The 18,918-nt window shown below is 49.2% G+C and overlaps 2 protein-coding genes across 2 annotated transcripts; both read right to left on the bottom strand.

Annotated features, from left to right (window-relative positions):
- Positions 1-355: 355 nt before the first annotated feature.
- LOC120592777 (ubiquitin-like modifier-activating enzyme 1) lies at positions 356-2,082 on the bottom strand. The gene is made up of 5 exons (XM_039850458.1): positions 1,789-2,082; positions 1,479-1,670; positions 863-964; positions 650-753; positions 356-491 (listed from the first exon to the last, which is right to left on the bottom strand). Exons 1-5 carry the CDS (start codon positions 1,981-1,983, stop codon positions 356-358), a joined length of 729 nt encoding a protein of 242 aa, XP_039706392.1. The 5' UTR covers positions 1,984-2,082.
- A 360-nt stretch (positions 2,083-2,442) lies between these two features.
- LOC120592778 (ubiquitin-like modifier-activating enzyme 1) lies at positions 2,443-17,640 on the bottom strand. The gene is made up of 19 exons (XM_039850459.1): positions 17,333-17,640; positions 16,763-16,838; positions 16,476-16,650; positions 15,347-15,405; positions 15,086-15,254; positions 14,857-14,991; positions 13,382-13,488; positions 12,785-13,119; positions 10,461-10,789; positions 10,145-10,321; positions 9,931-10,035; positions 9,760-9,840; positions 9,209-9,364; positions 7,177-7,342; positions 6,881-7,077; positions 5,325-5,389; positions 4,899-5,094; positions 4,175-4,249; positions 2,443-4,058 (listed from the first exon to the last, which is right to left on the bottom strand). Exons 1-19 carry the CDS (start codon positions 17,490-17,492, stop codon positions 3,855-3,857), a joined length of 2,967 nt encoding a protein of 988 aa, XP_039706393.1. The 5' UTR covers positions 17,493-17,640; the 3' UTR covers positions 2,443-3,854.
- Positions 17,641-18,918: the final 1,278 nt, after the last annotated feature.

Below are 18,918 nucleotides of genomic sequence, written 5' to 3' on the forward strand. Positions count from 1 at the left end.
GAACAGTAGGAATTAATGTTCTTTGTCCCCTAAACCTGAATTTGGGGCAAATTTCATGCTGCTGGGGTGGGGATGAGCACTTTGGATGGATGATCACTTGAATCTACAGAGCTATAGAAATCCCACTTCTTCAGACACAAGCAGATGTGAGCTATTGTCAAAACAAACACATTGTACATCTTATTTAACTATGCTTTATTAAGAATTCCAATTCTAAACAGTAGAAGGCAACAGCAGGTTAAAAATTAAAAAAAAAAGATGTAAGGCTTTTGGCCTGGCTGAGCTCAGCTTCCGCCACAGCTACTAGGGATGTGTTGAAAGAAGCCTGATGATGAGGACCAGGAGAGCAGAGGGCTCAGCAGACGGTGTAGCGTATGTAGGGGACCTCAACGTCCTCGCTGCTCTCATTGTTGCAGCACATCTCAAGCACCAGTGCCCGCACGTGCTGGCCCAACACTCGTCTGGACACATGACTAATGATTTCTGTAATTCTAGGATGAGAGAGAAGAGGATCAGGGAGATAGAAAGCAGGCAAGAAAGGACAAATGGCTAAAAGAAGGGAGGGGAAACTGAATAAAAGTGGCATAGCTAGAAGTTGAGGCTCTCACCCCATCAAACAGGGACTCTGTCAGCCTGCCCAGTGAACAACTTACGGCTTTCCAAGCGTTCCTTGAGTCTGGTGGCTGGCATGAAAAAGGAGTAGAGCATGGCCACTCCTTGGGACAGCATGGTGATCTCTAATTTGTGTTCTCTCTGGAGATGGTGGGAAGGAGGAGGGACAATAGTGTCACTTGAAGACTACTAGTCACCTGCATACTCCACCCTCACAGCACTGGGGTATTGAGTGAAGAAGAGTCTTTGCCTTAAAATAGTTGAGGAACTGTCTGAGGGTCATCTCTTCACCATTAGGCTGCAGACCCTGTACCTCAAAGCGATCCCACGATGTCCACTCTTGGTTATTGTACTGTGGAACAAAGCAAAAGGGAGTATAACAGGGGCCATCCCAGATGCTTTTACCCACACCAGTTAACTTGATGTGTGAAATTAGATCAATCACAACGCTTTTTTCTTCAAAAGTTGTTCCTCCTGTGACCCCATTTCATCATGAGTAACAAGCTGGCACTTTAATAGGGACACACAAGGCCCCATACTGTGGAGACCCTGCTAATTTCTTCTCACACCTCCCACACCCTTTCCCTTCCCATTCAATATCCTCTATCTGCTGGCTCTCTCCACATTAGTTCCAACGCATGCCAGCTACTTTGTCTACGTTCCGAAATCTTTATGACAAATTAACAAACAGTATAGGTGACCCAACTCTACAAAGCCTGGCATTTTGAGGCAATTTGAGAAACACACAAACACACGCGCGCGCACGCGCGCTCGCGCACACACACACAAAATGTCACAGACACAGCCTCAGTCACTGATGGGTAAGACGAACAGTGTGAACAATGTGCGTACAAGCAGGTCCCCACCTGGTGACGAGGCACGGCAAGGGGCTCAGAGAAGGTGAAGAAGGGCAGGGCCAGGTTGATGAAGCTGTTCTTATAGGACTCAAGCTGTTGGTGTCCCTGTACCACCTTGTAGAGCTCCAGACACACAAGGCCAACTACAGCTGCTGAGGTTGTGGCAATGGCCGGGATGATCTTGCCTGCAACCAGCTTGCTCTGTGAGACAGAAGGTGACTGGTAGCCATTAGAGACGCTTAGGGACTACAGAAGAGGCCAAATGTGGGAAGAAACAAGCCTGGGAATGACTGAAAGATGACGTCTAGACAAAAATCACCTTATATCGGTCTGCGGGGGGAATGTTATAATTTTCTGCCCGGAGGCTAGCTGCAGCCACAATGAAATCCATGTGGAAGTTGCTGTCATCATCCTGTTGTGAGTGGAAATGAAGCGAAGATAGGGGAGACAGGGTTAGAGGGAAAAACGGGTTCTTGCCTACTGGAGAGTATTTTCCATGTCGGGTACTTGACATGGAAAGGCAAATTCTCCCTTAGACCACCAAGGTTATCACTGCGCAATGTGGCAGGCCTATAATCCCCACACAAGCCCACCCCACTCTGCCAAGGGGCACTCCGTCCTAGCACCTTCTCAAATTTGACTGGGTACATCTTGAACCCAGGGAGCATCTCTGGGTTGGGCAGCATGGCCTTGAGCTCCTGTAGGCAGGTATCATCTGCAAGGAGGGAGTGACACATCAGTCCTTTAGGTCTCATCCCAGGTCAGGGACTGAAACCACAAAGCAGGAGCCCAGGGTGGCCAGAGTTGTTCTTGCAGATAAAGGATTTGAAAAGAAGAGGCACGGTGCAAAAGCACAGTGGGCAGGAGAAAAGGTAGAGCAGGAAACACTCCAGTAAAGACAAGTAAACAAGTGTGGAGATTTGACGCGAGAGGCATGTGCAGACCGTGGGGAACTAAAAGGAAGGCATTCACAAAGGGTGATGTAGACAGCAGCACTATTCACAATACCTAAGATGTAAAAGCAACCCCAGTGTCCACTGACAGACGAATGAAGGAAGAAAATGTGCTTCACCCATTTCATGCAATGTTACACAGCCTTCAAAAGGGAACATAATCCTGTCACTTACAACTACACGGATGGACTTGGAGGACACTATGCTTAGCTAGAGTCAGAAAGACAAGTGCCACATGATCCTCTTTGACATGACAGATCTACAAGAGTCAAAATCAGAGACAGAAAGTAGAATGGCGGCTGACAGGGCCGGGTGAGGGGTATGGAGTTACTGTTTCATGGGTAAGTTTCAGATTTACCAGAAAGTCCTAGAGCTCTGTTGCACAACAGTGCCAATGTGCTTAACACTCTTGAGCAGTACACACACAACTGATTAACACAGTAAACCTTATGTTTTCTTAACCAAAAATTTTGCAAAGTCACACAGATGTAGCTCTAAAGGTAGGAGACCTTGAAGAGGATGAAGAGGGAGACGGAGAGACACAGAGGAAGATATAGGGTGAAACAGGAGAGAGATATAGGAAAGATAATACATGAAGAGGCACTGGGGGGAAATGCAGACAGAGAAGAGGAGAGAAATATGGAAATGGATAAACAGGAGAAAATCTGAAGAGGGGGACCAAGGGAAAGAATGCTGGAGATCAATCCAGGAATGGTGAATGAGATGGGAAAATACTGGAGGAGGAGACAGCCAGATACAGAGAGCACATGAGTACGAAGTTGGAAAACAAAATGAGGAAGATAGGGTGAGGAGGAGAGAGGTATGAAGGGGAGAAAAAGGATCTATACAGAGAGAAGATCCAGCGTAGAGGAGGACTTGCAGAGCACGAGACAGGACAGCAGGGAGAGGGAGGGAGAACCTCTCTAATGACTACCTGGTCACCGTCTGCTACTCAAAGGAAGCTCACTGCTGGGAAGGTTGGTCATAGTTACAGCTGGAGAGGTGAAGAGAGGTCTTGAGAGAGAGGAGGGGAGATATACGAAGGCTAACAACAGAGTAAAGATGTAAACAAGAGGAAGTGCAGGAGACCTGCAAGACGAGGGAAGAAATGAAGGAAGAGGGGATCCTAGTGCAGATCATGTATCTCCTCCGTCCCCACATACACAGAAGAAGAAAAAGAGAGAGAAAAAGGAGGAGAAATCAAGACAAATACTCTCACAAAAAGGAGAGTCAGAGTGGGAAGGAGGAAGGTAAAGAGCATCAGAGAATCTGCCTCTACCAACCATTCTTCTTTTCACTGGAGGAAGTGAGGACCAAACAACAGTGGGGGTAAACGTCAGGCCTGGGGTCCAGAACAGGGCAATGGAAAAACACAAGTGAAGGGTCTTGGATGGACAGGGGAGAAGTGCTATGGTGGTTCAAGGACAACTGGCTAAGCACCCTCATCGACAGAGGCATCAGCGTTCTGCAGCTCCTGGTCAGAGACGTGGATCTTGACGCCGCACTTGGGGGTAAACTCGGGGACCTTCACGGACTGTAGGAGTATGGCCACATCAGCCCTGTTCCGGGAGCCCAGCAACCCGTAGCTCTGGGCGAATAAGTTGGCGGCAGACATCACGTAGTCCAGATGCAGGGACTAGAAGACAAGGTATGGAGCAATGAGCACAGCTGTCCTCACCTGGGGAGCCTTGAGCTCCTTCCCAGCCATCTACTTTCCACCCGACCTCAGGAGACCCTAGGGAGGAGACTCACATTGTTGATATCAAAGGTGAGCGGGTGTGGACAGCGTTTGGGCCCAGACCAGAACAGGGCTCCTGAGCTTGTTAGCTAAGAGAAGAGAAAGGTTTTTGGGGAGCAGAACCTGAGAGGAGAGCTCCGACAATCCTGACTCCTCGTTTCAGCCCTGAGATCCCAACCCACTACCCCTGGGTATGCGTTTTGTGCCAGATATAGAGTGACTCACCCACTCTTATGCACTGCCAACTACTGTATTAACTTAATTAACCTAGTAACTGAGGAAATCTCAGTTCATCCTCACAAAACTCTCATGAAATAAGCCATCAGTACTTCCACTTTACGCCTGAGGATAATGAGGTGCAAAGAGGAAAAACACAACTTGCCCCAGGTCAAATGGAGCTGGGAATCGCTTGTACCTAGTTCCTGTGCTCTTCATTCCCAAAGTTCTCTCCTATGATCTCTGCACCCTCAATGGGAATAGGGACCAGGTGTGATGCACCTTATACTGCAGATAAGGGAAACGGAAAGCAAGTCTCTCGCTTGAGACAAAGTGCATGTGGTGGGGGGAAGAAGCAATCAACGGCAAAAAGCACTGGCTTAACGATTTCATTAGAGCTCCACGCCTTGGTGCGCCTCGCCATGGCTCGATGAACGGGAGTGAGCCATGTCAGCAACCTCTGGCAAGCTCCCTATTTGCAGGCCAGAATTCTGACAAATGGACCCAGCAAGTATGTGATACCTGGTCAGGAGGAAAGTTGTGCAGCAGTTGCTGGATGTTGCTGGAGTACTGGGTGTGCCAGTGATGGCAAGCCCAGGTCACACAGTCGGCCCAGGTATGTGGTCGCTGCAGCACCAGACTGCGATGCACGGCCTCCAGCACCTCCAGGGGTTGGCTGCCTGCCAGCCGCAGTGTGCGCTCCATAAACGTAGAGTCTCTATCAGGGATCAGAGGGGTCACGGGGGCAGGATTGCACAGAGGCCCCAGGAGTGGGCTTACCTCCATGGAACATCAGTCCTGAACCCCCAATCTACAGCATGAGGCTCAATCATTCATTCGGTCTTTCACAAAGTATGCCAGGTGCCCAGGGTTACAGTAGTTACAGCATGCCTTGGCTAGCTGGTGGGAGAAAGGCTGAGGGAACATACGGACAATGGGATAACTCACGTGAGATACTGGTTCACATTTTCTGCTGGTTGCTTAAAGAGGCCTTCAAACTCATCCCGAGCCCACTGCAGACAGAGTAAATAGATTACATAGGGTATGAGAGACAAAATGGATTTCTAAAGGTATGAGAAAGACCACGGACAAATAAAGCAAACACAAAAAACATGCCTACTATGGCAAGCAGAAGAGAGAAAAGCTGCCTCTGTGGCTCCTCTGACTTCTCAAGCCCCTACCACCTCAATTTAAAAACCTATGATCTTGACTCCGGTAGTGGTTACACGTGTATAAGTGTGCAAAATTTTTAAGATGTAGGTCTACCTTATCCCTGGTGTGCTGTGTTATGCTTCAGCAGGAAAAGAAAATATTCACACCAAAAACAGCATGAACGATCCCTATCAGGCCATGGGGACTGGGCAGAAACTCTGCCAGAGGTTTTGCCCTCTGAGACATTCGAGGTCAGTAAATACAGTCCCAACGAGCTGATCTGAAGCATCTTAATACTGGGGGTGCAAATCCCAGTTCTACCACGGTTTGCAACTTCGAGCATACACACTGGATTCAGGCACATGGGGCACACAGGGCAACGTAATATCTACACCCCATGAGGTTGTTATGAAAGAATGAGCAACTTGTACATACCTAAAGTCAAGTACATAGTCACTTGGAAGTAATTCACAAAAGCCTTGTGAAAAATACTGTTGTCAACCCCATTTCAGGGATAAGAAATCTGAAGTACAAAGAGGTCAAGTCCAAGAGCCTCATGAGAAGTTTATTTTAAAAACTTTGTATAGGCCTTCCTACACGCTGGCCAGGGAGTAACAGAGCTTCTACCACACATACATGGAGGGGGAGTGGAGAGGGGGACGAAGGCCCAAATATAAATATATCCATTCTGCAGCTCTTGAGGTGGAAGGAAACTGAAAGATCAAAGCATTTCTTCTCCTACCCTATTCTTCCCCTAGACTAGACCTAGCCTCAAAGACTGCATTAACAATCACTTTGATAGTACAATGGATTGTCTCGGGTTGAAAGGAGATTGGCATTTTCGTTAGGTTTGAGTGCCAGTTAACTTGGTTTGTTTAATCTGCCTGTATAGAGCATATGTACACTGTTCTGTATGTATGTGCACTGCACACACAGTTGTCCTGGCAAACCAGCTGTTAAACACGTTTTGGGCAATAGTGAGGGGAATCTATATATGGAATTGATGTTAGAGATTATTACATAACGAGCAAGGCTGATATTAAAAATTAATTACGTTTAGTAAGAACACAGTACTGTTTACTTTTCAGATGTATACTCTGAAAAAAATACTTGCCTGTGTGTTTCCAAAACAAAAGTTTTAAAGTTGAAAGATGAATCGTTTGAAAAGGTTTAGCTGCTGCGGGAGGTGAGGGAAACAGGTTGAGAAACAGGCACAGGTTACATACACTGAGGCTGGCATCATCTGAATATGGATAAGAGGTAAGTGGCACAGTGACTGACCAGGTGCCACCTAAGCCTTACTATGTGCCCAGTGTGTCTTCTACCTCTCCATTCACCACAAGGCTGATCACCTGCAGGGTGTGCTCAACGGCATTGGGGAAGTTCTTCAGCGTGCAGATGGGAATGAGCTTCTCAGGAGGGTCCTGGCTGGAGCTGTACGATTCTGTCAAAAACGGGATAACCACTTGGACGTTGCCCTTTGTGCCCCATGTGCCTGACTCCAGCAGTGGCTTACGGTAGAACACACAGCGGCGGTCCACGTACATGCCTGTGGGGAGACGGCAGGGGTGGGTGAATGGAGGGGAAAACACACGAGAATGGGTCACGAGGGACAGATACTGCCCCCGTCACCCGCCTCCAAACTCACGGGCATCCACACTGTCCAGGGCACTGGCCACACCATCCAGGTTTTGGAAGAAGTCGTCATCATAGATATGCTCTGTGTCAGCGCTCACACGGTCCTGACGACTCATCACACGGATGTGTGGATTTAACTGACGCACAGCTGCAGCAGCTGTATCAGACTTCGATTTCTGGATGCACACAGAGGAAGAGAGCTGTTATTCACACAGTCACCCAACCAACCTGTGCAAAGCTGTCTTGAGGTCTGATTTATCTGATGATGGGAAAGACCTAGACTCTAAGAACAGGAGGCCCTTAGTTTAGTAGAAGAGATAGGACTGTCAAATACCACACAGCTGAGGAATGTGACAAGTGAGGCAGGGGGTGAGTAGAAGAGGAAACAACGCAGACAAGAGAGTGAATCAGATATCTGTTCTGTTGTCTACCCAACTTATGTTTTTTAAACTTAACAGCACCCACAGTTATGGTACATTCACACAAATGAAACCGAGATCCTGGTACAAGAACAAATAGACCCCGTGAAAGCCCAAGTCAGGTCCCTTCCTCCCCTGCTCGAAAACCTCCACTGGCTACCGCTTTCGCTTACGGTGAAATAAACGGGCCCCTGCTACTTCTCCCACTTCACCTCCTACCATGGTCTCCTCCATCTGATCTCTCTGGGCCTCAACTATAACCCAACGCACATTCCCATCTTGGGGTTTTGTTCGGGCCGCTACCTCTGCCTGGTACACTTCTATCTTCCTATTCTCCTACATCATCGCAAGCCTTTGTGGAAATGTCACCTTTCCAATGAGGACTTCCCTCGCTACACTACAAAGCATCCTCATTTATCACTCCTCATTTCTTTATCATTGTTGCTATTTATAGCACTTTTTAACTTTCCAATGTTAACCATATTGGTTAACTACTCTATTTACTGTACAATGCAGGAATTCTATGACATAAAGGTATTAAAAAGGGCTTCTGGTATTTGCTAACAATACCGCCTGTATTAAAAATTTAAATTGAGAAAATTTTAAAATATTACTAGTCTAGCTGAAAGTGGAACTAGTCTATTACATGAGAAATAACTGTCTAATACAAAATTTCTGAAGTAAGTCAACCGTATTAACATTTCTGCAAATCTGTTTTAAGTCATACAATCCCTTAGGACTGCTGGACTCTCCTCGCTGCTACTGCGATTAATCTGATCTGTCTTCTGTTGCAGCATAAAGGGATATTCCATCTCACAGAAGAATATTTTAACACTGCTTCCAAATAAATGTGGATATTTAAAAAAAACAGATCAAAGCTAAACAAGTGATAGTGTTTTAAAGCTTAGCTGCAGGGTAGAATCTGGAATTCATACTGTTTATTTTGCATTCTGAAATGATCTGCAGTGCACAGATCCTTGGCAGCATCGTGAACTGGTCATTGGCCAAACTCTGTGTCATTGAGTTACAGTAAAGTGAACAATTCCACTTTCACCTGATAACCCCAAAACGAAACACACCAATAATGTCTTAGTATTTTTCTTAAAAGGACTGTGATCTTCTGGACTTCATGAAAGTGCGTCATGGACCCTAAGACGACCTCAGATCACATTCTGAGAACCTCTCATTTACTCTGTGTCTTCCCACTAGTCGAGGGCAGGAACCATTCTTCTGCTACTTTATGTGTTCCAAATGTCTATAGAGAAGTGCCTCTTAATTACATGACAAAAGGAGACAAAGGACGGACTCGGAGTAGGCAAAAATGACACAGAACTTGACAAGTCCTTCCCAGATAAGATCCCTCTATAACCGACCATGCTTCCATAGTTCCTAGGCCCACATCAGCAATGACTAAAACAGTGAAAGGACAACAAAAGGATGACGGAGGTGAACAATGACAAATGAAGTAAAAATATGTATTCAGTACACAACAAAATATGCACTGAAAGCAAGACTTATATGGGAGAACAGCAAAGGAAAGGATTTATGAAGATCGATAACACAAAAAAGATGAGACAGAAGTGGGAGAAGCAGCTCACGCCTCACCATGCCTGCCCCACTCACCGTGACATCCCGAGGCCGGAACAAAAACTGTCGGTTCAGGTTGGACTTGTCAATGATGTCCATGTCTGTAATAGTGACTGCCCCGCTCTTCCCACAGCCTAGACCTATCATGGCAAAGTTCTTGAGCAGCTCACAGCCAACGGCCCCTGCACCCACCTAGGAGGTGCACAAGGAGAGAGACAGAGGCTGGTTAGTGGGACTGAGTATAGCGAAGGCACCGGGTTAAGTCCTCTATCCCCTCAATCCCCCTGTAGAGACAGCAAGAGGGTATGAGTCTAATACTCCACAGTGAGGTCCCGGGGCCATAAAGACCAAAGGTCACCTAATGAAGGAGGCTATGGGGGGCGGGGGGAGGGGCGGGAATAAAGGACACCAGAGGAGAAGACAAGGAGACATACCAGGCTTGTCCTCGGTATGAAGAAAATAGTAAAGGAGACAAGACGAAGATATAAGAATCAAGATTCTCCCTTGTGAGACGGGAGGAGACTCCAGATAAGGTGGCGATAGGCTAGGAGAGCTGAAGGAAGCTGGTGCCCAACGTGGTCACTCACCAACAGGTAATTCTGCCTGCCCAACTTCTCTTGCAAGTCTGAGCCAAATACAGCCACCTGCCCATCGTAACGGTTCTGGCACTGAGTCACGTGAAAGGAGGAGGGTCAGACAAGAACTGTATCACACAGACCCGCAATAGTATGTCTTCCCCATGGGTCCCACCCACATACCGGGAGACACTTGTCCTCCGCGAGGGCCTCTTTGTCCTCGGGAAGACACTCAAGGGCATCAAAGTACAGCCACTGCATAATAGGCATAAACTTCCCAGAGCAGGCCTGGGGAGGGGAGAGAAGGGCATGTGGTCGCCAGTTAATTAAACCCTTAAGACAAGACAGGGAAGCATCTGGCCCATCCCCGGCCCTGTCATTCTCCACCCACACCAACCTTCATGACCTCCTGGGCAGCCAGGCCCCCAATGAAGGCGTTCATAGGTGCCAGGTCCCCAGCAGCCACATACGCCAGTTTCCGAATGAGCCCTTCATCCAAGTCACTCTGCTGTACTGCTGGCATGGCTTGGCCATTCACGGTCCGTGCTAGGGTCACCAGTTCGGCTGCATCCTTCTGGTAGGGCAGAAGGGACCAAAAGAGAAGCAGTCAGCCAACTGTGGGGACAGGGAGAAACGGGCGGGAAAGTTGACAGATGGGAAAGAACGGTGGGGCTTTGGACCTAGGACTCAGGATGGCTCTCCCACCCACGAACCTCATTGTGGGGCCGAGGGGAACGACTGTGCTGAGCACAGAACTGGTGCAGGGCCTGGAATCCAATGTGCAGCTGGGCAGGGCGAGAGGACTTGGCAAAATCTGTTACCACAAAATCTGGCTCTGCCAGCGAGGCTGGCAAGGATTTCTGTAAGGAGAGATATCGGGCTCTGAGATGTGAGAGACCTATATGTGCCGGCAACCCTACAGCCCATCCCCCACACATTCTCACAAAGCTGATCTTCTTAGGCACTTTGACTTGACTGACGATGCCTCCATGGGTGTAGTCAGAGAAGCTGGAGGTATCACAGATACTGAACGCATAGGGACCTAGGAGAATGAACAGGACGGACGGGTATCTGTCATTCCATTCACTAACTCTCCTGCCCTACCCACCCCCTCCAAATCAACAGCACCACCAACAACAATGTAAAAGCCGTCCTCCCCCAGCTCAGATGCTGGAGACCTTGGCTCTAAGCCCTGTTTGGACATCAGAACCCCCTATCCCTTCCGCCCCAGACCTAATGCAGACCCAATAAATCCCCTAGGCCTAAGTACCATATCTAAAATGATATCGACACACCGATGTTCATAGGAACATTATTCACAGTGGCCAGGATATGAAGCAACGAAAGTGTCCTGTCATAGACGACTGGCTAAAGAAGCTGTGGTACGTACCTACAATGGAATATAACTCATCTATAGAAGAGATGAAATACTGCCATTTGCAACAACATGGATGGACCTTGAAATAATCATACTAAGCGAAAGAAGCCAGACAGAAAAGGCTGAAAATCACATGATATCACGTATGTGGGATATACACCTAAAAGCAACAATTGAACAAGAAAAACAGCGACTCATGGACATAGACAATGGACTAGTGGCTACCAGAAGGGAGGGGAGAGGGGGGAAAAATAAAAAAAAAATGTTAAAAATATTTTGTATATGTAATATGAAAAAAAAAACTGGCATTTTAAAAAGAATAGAATAAATAAATAATTACCAGATCATGAGTCTGTGATTTAAGTTTTCAAGAAATTTGTAAATTTGAGGGCCATTATCGCTTCCGAAACTTGTTTTGGCCCCGCAACTTGGTTGGCTATGTGCAGTTTCCACCCGTAGAAATGTGTGTGTTTAAAATCTTCCAAGTATATCTCTTTAATGTAGTCATGATTTCCTAGGGATTCTTTGTGTCACATAAACATATTCCAAACCGCATTTTTAAGATTATTGCTCTACTGATTTTATACAATGGATGGATGAACAAATTAACATGCCAAAAGATGAGCAAATTGGACACAGTAAAAGAAAATACCCAATATACAACAGAGTCAAAAAGCAAACACTCAAGTGAAAAAAATTGTGACCACTAACTTCAAATTTCATAAAACCAAAAACCCACGGAGAACAAACAACAAGCAGAAAGACAAACATGGAGAAAACGACACTAAAATACATCATAATCGCATTGCTTAACAACAAGGGAAAAGCAGCATGCTACCTACAGAGGAACAAGGACCAGAAGGGCAGCAGGCTTCTTGTGGACAATAATGCGAGCAACATCTTTAAAGCGATGAAAAACACGTCAATCTGGAACTCTACACCCCCGCAAAAAATATCTTTCGACACACCCGCAAAATAAAGACAAATTTCAAGCTTAAACTGTAAAGCTCAATGACTCACCACCAGAAAAGCCCACACTATGACAAATGTTAAAGGGCATCCCTCTTGTAGAAGGAAAATGATACCAGATGTAAACCTGGATCTACAAAGTAGTACACTGGAAATGGTGACATGTGGGTAAAAATAAATTTTCTTCTTTCGTCTTCAAACCGCTTTAGAAAGTTGAATACCGAGACAAAGCCAATGTATTGACAGGTTTCAGACCCACGACAACATATATGAACAATAGCGAATGATGAACCACAACCTGGACATTGTGTTGTGAGGCCCTTTTTCACGTGTACAGTGAAAAGGATTACTTTGAGACTATGCTAAGTACACTGGAAGTTGTATGCCACATTTCTAAAGCAAGCACTTAACAATGAGATACAAGCAAGACACCAAAATGGAAATCAAATCAAACGCCAGCGGTATAAACCTCTTCGGCCACTGGTTCAACACAAACCTCTCTCGTAAGGTCCCATGAACACAGTCCTCCTAAGTCCTAGCTCAGATTTCAGAGAGGCCGCTGCACTTGGCCTCTGGCACAATTCAGACTACCGATACGCAGTCACCTCTTGGCCTCTGGGTGAGCGCACAAGCTAGAGTCACTTCTCATTTGCTCTAAGCAACTTGTCCTTGCCCTCAGCCCCGGCTTACCCAGAACGTTGATCTGCATGGGGCCGGTGCCGTTGAGTTCGTTCATGCCCTGGACTTCTGTGAAGGAGACAAAGTCACCGCTCTCGAATCCATGCCGGACCTCATCCAGGCAGGTGACGACACCAGGGCTGTCCTGATTGGAAGAGAAGTGAGCCTCAGAGATAGGCTCAGGGCAGCAGGAGAGGACAGGAATGACTACTGCTGCCCACTGCCCTGACAGGACCCCTGGGGACAATCTCCTTACCTTGGTAACCATAGAAATCATAGCACTGAGAGGCTGCTCCCCATTGGAATCCGTGAGGATCATTTCTTTGCCAAAGTCACAGAACAACTGCCTATCGAGGGAGACAACAGTACCGCTGCCTCAGACCCATGCAAACAGGTTTTCCAAGTGCCCTCTAACATGCACTGAATTCTGGCTAGGCAAGCAGCCCATCACTTCTGGCAACCAGGCACTGTTCATGCCCCCTGGGGGAGAGCTGAACACGCAGAATCAAAAACCTAGCCGGTTGGGGTGCGCATGAGGGCAGTGGGAGCCAGGCGTTCTGGGTTGGGGCCTGTCAAGGGTTGGAAGGGAAGGGAGAAGATGGCACTCACCCAAACAGTCCCCGTGTATCTGCCACCACCAGCTTGATTCCATGGCTGTGACAGAACGCACCCACCTGCAGTTGTTCCTCCAAGGGTGTGTTGCTAAGGACTACCACCTATACAAAGAGAAGAGAGCTTGTACACAGGGCCAAATGTTGGGGTTGGGTGGGGTGGAAGCAAACGAAGGAGAAAGGCACGCTGGGGTGAGTGAGGTGTCAAGACTCAAGTTCTGCTGCTTCAGCCCCTTTTTAGAAACACTATTTGTAAAGTATCTTTATGTGTCATACTAGGTGAGTGAGAGACCCAGTGAAGAGGAGGCATCCTCGGACTATGACAAGAAAGGTACAGAGGTACCAAGAGGACAGAGTTTGGAGACCAACTACCTAACTTCTCGGAATAACACTCATCCTTTCCTGCCTAAACTCTAGGAGACAAAGAAAAATAAGTCACACTCTGCTTCTGCTCCAAGTCTCGGTTTGCCCGCCAAACCCACATTCACTTGCCTCCATTTGCAATGACACACGTGGACCTGGAGGATGTCACGCTGAGTGAAGTAAGTCAGACAGAGAAGCCGTGATACCATACGCTCTCACTTATAAGTGCACGCTAAGAACCAAAGAAATGGACAAACACAACAAAAAACAGACTCACAGGTACGGGGAACAAATCGGCGACTTTCAGAAGAGAGGGCGGTTGCAGGGCTGGGTGTGAAAGGTGAAGCGGTGAAGAAGTACAAATTAGTAGTCCTGAAACAGTCACGGGGATGTGGAGAACGGCAAAGGCAGAGTAGCCTGGAATAGTGTAATAGCTGTGCATGGTGCTGGGGGTACTGATTGGAGGAATTACCTCATCAATTATATAAATGTCTAAGTACTGCCCTCTGTACTGGAAGCTAATAAGCAAAAACCGCCACCCCCACTTTAAATAAAAAAATAAACACACCACACGCGTAGCCCCGATGTGCAGGGATGTCTGAGTTTACTTCCTCATTCACCAGGATAATTTCCCACTCCGACATCACAAGTTCCAGTACCCTGACCCGCTGGGAAAACCCAGGGCAGCACATCGGCACCTACAGCTCCTCCTTCCCATCCAGTTATTTAATAAATACCTATATGAAGCTTTCCACATGCCAACTGTTATTCTAAGTGTTTCACTTTAACACTCATAGACACTCTCATCGGTTTTGCTATTGTTCCTGTTTTACCGATAGAAAAACTAAGTTCACTGTCATACAACCAGAAGAGCTCTCACAGACCAAGGCAGTTTGGCTTTCGGCGTTCAGGGTTTGTAACCACTCTGTCTAGCCACGTCTTCTCTCCTGAAATGGTGTGTGTTCCCACAAGGACAAGTCCAGGTCCTTGCCCCTCAGCCTCCCAGGACAAAACCTGACACACAAGGCTAGCCCAGTAAACTCATTCTAAACAAACAAGCCAGTAACGGGACCTGAGAAAATCACGAGGCAGGGTGATGCTCCGAGGTACCTGGAAACCACTAAGGAAGTCCTCAACGAGGGCGCCGGTATAGGCTCTGACAGACACATAGCTGTTGAGCTCAGCAAGGTGGGGCTGTGATGCCTCCGCCCGGTTTTTACCGATGTCCTCCTCCCGCAGGTAGAACTACAAGAGGGTACAGGCAGGAAAGAAGTGAAGTGGATGCAGAATCCAGCGGGGCTGGTGCCCCGTGCAGGGGGAGAGAGTCACAAAGAAGTACCTGGGAGGAGAGATCAGACCACTGGGCAGTGCCCTGGTCATGCAGGGTGACAGCTTTGACCCCGGCAAGGATGATATTCTTGGCAATCTCCACACCTAGGCCCCGGAGGCCTGACACCAGCACACTGGATGTCTGGAGATGCTTCATTGCCTCATGGCCCAGCACATACCTGACACATTACAGGAGACCCTGAGTCAAGGTTCAGCCCAACCAACCCTATGCCTTGTCCCACGTCCCATCCCAAGGCTTAGGCATACTTACAGCTGACGGGAGTAGAGACCTTCGTCTAGGTCTGCTTCACTGCCCTTTTTTGGCATTCCCTAAGAATGGAGGCATAAAAGAAACAGTTTCAGGGGGACAGCAGAAATGGAGCTTAGGCAGGTGACCGAGACATTTTCCTGCCCCCCAGCCTACCACCTCGCCTAGGCGTCTCCAGGGGAAAGACACTCACGCTGCCAGGGCCTGAGGGCCCTTTGAACATCACAGAATAGGCAGAGGCACAGGGAGAACTTGGTTTTGAATCCAGCCCAGACACACACAGCTCCTTGTATGGTGGCAAGCTGGACATCTGAGAGGTCAGAGATGGTCCAGATGTGGTAGGCTTCTCTTTTGGTCAGTGGCAGCTCTGGGGAAAACAAATACTTACAACTAGTAGCACCATTTTGAAAGGAAGAAAGGGAAAAATGTGCTTGCCATTTTCCCTAGGGCTGCTTCTGAGGACGCACGATCAGGAGTCTGAGCTCGGGCAGTTTAGGCCTAAAGACTGACCGTGAAGACAGTGGCTAAATGCGGAAGTCAGGCTGGGCCTCTGACCAGCAACGCCGGCTGGGGCCCACAGAAGCCGAGTAGCACAAGCTGAGGGCTTTCTGAACTGAAGATGATGGAGACTTTGAAAGGCTCCGAGAGCAGGCTGTGAAGAATGGCACAGAGCTAAGGAACCTTGTCAGTTCGCATTTGAATGCAGACTTAGAGACCGAGGTGAGGCTGGCAAGGAGAGTCACCGGTACGGGCGGTTCAGGAGTAAAATACGAGAGGGTGTACAAGGGCAGATGCTGGTGGGAGAGGATGTGGGGCTGGGGAACCATGTGTGAGGTGGGAATCCCTGTCCACACAAGTCCCGCCTGGTACCTGGCCCCACGGTTAAGTTCTGAGGGAAGATAACTGGGGGTACCGTGACAATGACACTGGCACCATGACAAACAGAGGACTCTCCAAAAGCAGACACTGGGAGCGGGTCTCTAGCACGCGTTGGAACTACAGTGGTTTCTGGTGGATGGCAGTAAGGTGGACACAGAAGGTGAGGCACTGAGTACAAATGCTTCCTCTAGAGATGTCTCCAAGGTCATCGAGAAAGAAAGACGTGCTGAAAAGCAGGTGCTGAAGGCCTTACCTCAAGGCCAAGGGAGGGGCGGATGTTTGAACAGAAAGGCCCAGTCCAGGGATCCCCCTGACAGAAGAGGCTACAGTCCCAGGGGGGCTGTGAGGTAGGGGCCTCTGACAGAGAGCCAGGCCCAGGCCTTCGTTCACGGGGTCTGGTTGGTCCCTCTCGTCGCCTTGAAAGGTGACTGCAGGAGCAGATGGGCGGGGAGGAGAGTGATGTCAGGAGAATGTGGAAGACAGCTCTCTTCTAGGGGAAGCAAAGGCCACAGGCACCCTCCCAGGGCTCCTCTGGCTTACCTTGCGAGCTGCGAGGACGAGGACCCGGGGCCGGCAGATGACCCTAGAGCACACTGACCGCACACTGACGGGGAACCTGGTGACACAGGATGCCAGGTCACTGAGGGAAAAGGTTCCCGGCTGGGGGCGTCGGCCCGGAGACGCTAAAGGCAGGCAGGCTGTGGTGTCCTGGAGCCCAAGGTCAGGTCTCTGAAGCCGACCAGGGGCGGCAAGTGAGCGCCCCTCCGAGCGCTCCCCAAACCGCTGCCGGGCGCGGCGCCGAGAAAGGCCGTGTGGTACCGAGGCCGCTTCCCCGGGCCTGTCCGCCGCCCACCGCTCAGGGAGCGGAAACCAAGCGCGGACGCCGCCCTCCCTCTACTGCGCCGTCTGTGCCGACAGGCTGCCGGAGCCCTGCGGCCGCCACCGCCCTCCCGCCGCCCGGCAGCCCGGTGCACCGACGCCTCCTTTACCTCAACCGGAGGGACAGGACGGCGGCCGCGGAACCCGAGGCCCAAAGCACGCGCCTGCGCCCGTTCGCCCGCGCCCACCAGGGAGGCACGCACGACGTCCTCAGCCCCGGGGGTTCCTCACGTTTGCTGCGTGCGCCGCGGGGCTGCCCCCGTCTGGCGCCAGCGCCCGCCGGAAGTGAACTGCGTCTGAGGAGCTCCGCCCACCTGCAGCCGGCGGTAATGATAACGCTGAGTGGCCACCCAGGCAGGCGGTGGGCGCAGACATCCAGCCCTTTGGCCATGTGGAAAAAAATCCCCAACCAGACCCGAGAAACACCAAGCAGTTACTCGGACACAAAAGAGAACTCAGGTTTATCCCCATCGTCCCAGAGGTGGTAGTGCTCCAGATCTGAGCAGCGGGCTCGGCTGCAACATTCTCATGTACTAGAATTTTTACACACGCTAATTGGTCGGTTTGAACTCAAACCCTGACAACCGGTGGGGGCTGCCATGGAGACTGCACGGAGTAACATTGGTAACAGTGGACACTTTCACTGGCTGCTAGGGGTACAAGTAGTTACATTTGTTGAGCAAAAGGCAAGTAGCACAAAGTGTAAAAATAGCGGTGCAGTGAGCTTCTGCGTGCAGCAAGCCCATCTACGGAAGCAGAACAAGAAAGTTGATTAGCTCTAAAAGTTAATTAGCTCCTCTGTCCAACGCAGGGTACATCGTTCCGATGTCTGTGGTGGATGCGCAGCCTTGATCCTGGTATGGTGAATCCAATGACGGCGTCCAGCTACCTGGACTGAGGTGGGTGTTGTGAGGATGACAGGGAAAGGTCCGTCCCAGCGGTGCTCAAGAGAAGCAGGCTGTACCTTTTGCACCCAGATCCAAGGGCCTGGAGCGTGGTTGTGTGGCTGGACCGGATGCTGAGCAGTTGTTCTGGTGGCAGAGACCAGTTGGTGGGTCTCCTGCCGTGCGACATAGAGGGCCTGCAAGGACTTAAGCAGTGAAAAATTATGAACTTCTGTTAGCTTTTCTTCCCCTAACTTGGGGAGGAGAGGTGGGTGTCTTCCAAACATCATTTCATAAGGCGTGATGCCCTTACGATAGGATGTGCACCGTGCCCTTAACGGGGCAAAGGGGGAGGAGACTCACCCACTTTTCGCCTGTTTCCAGCTTGAACTTAGTTAGGGTTTCTTTCGAGGTTCTATTCATTCTTTCTACTTGCCCTGAACTCTGAGGCCTATAAATGCAATACAATTTCCAGTTGATCTCTAACACCTTTGCTAGAGATTGGCTGGTCTCGGCGATGAATGCCGGGCCGTTGTCAGACCCCAGTGTTATGGGCAGGCCAAATCGAGGCACTATTTCTGAGACTAATTTCCTTGCTACTACCTGAGCAAGGTCTCCTGCTTAGTGGGGAAGGCTTCAGTCCACCCTGAGAAAGTGTCAGTGAACACAAGCAAGTACTTGAATCCGAAGGTTCCCGGGCTGACCTCAGTGAAATCCAACTCCCAATGTTCCCCCGGTGCCTGACCACAAAGTCTCGTCCCTTGCTGTATTTCCTTGGAGGGCGCTGGATTCACTTGTGCGCAGATGTGGCACTGGGCTGATACCTGCTTGGCCATTCGTTGCAGCCCCGGAATGGAATAATCTCTTTTCAATAGTTCAATTAACTTGGTTCCTCCCAAGTGAGTGCTCTGGTGAACCTGGGTTATAAGGTCT

Source organism: Pteropus medius, unplaced genomic scaffold (assembly GCF_902729225.1).
Source record: "Pteropus medius unplaced genomic scaffold, Ma_sr-lr_union100, whole genome shotgun sequence".
NCBI lineage: Eukaryota > Metazoa > Chordata > Mammalia > Chiroptera > Pteropodidae > Pteropus > Pteropus medius.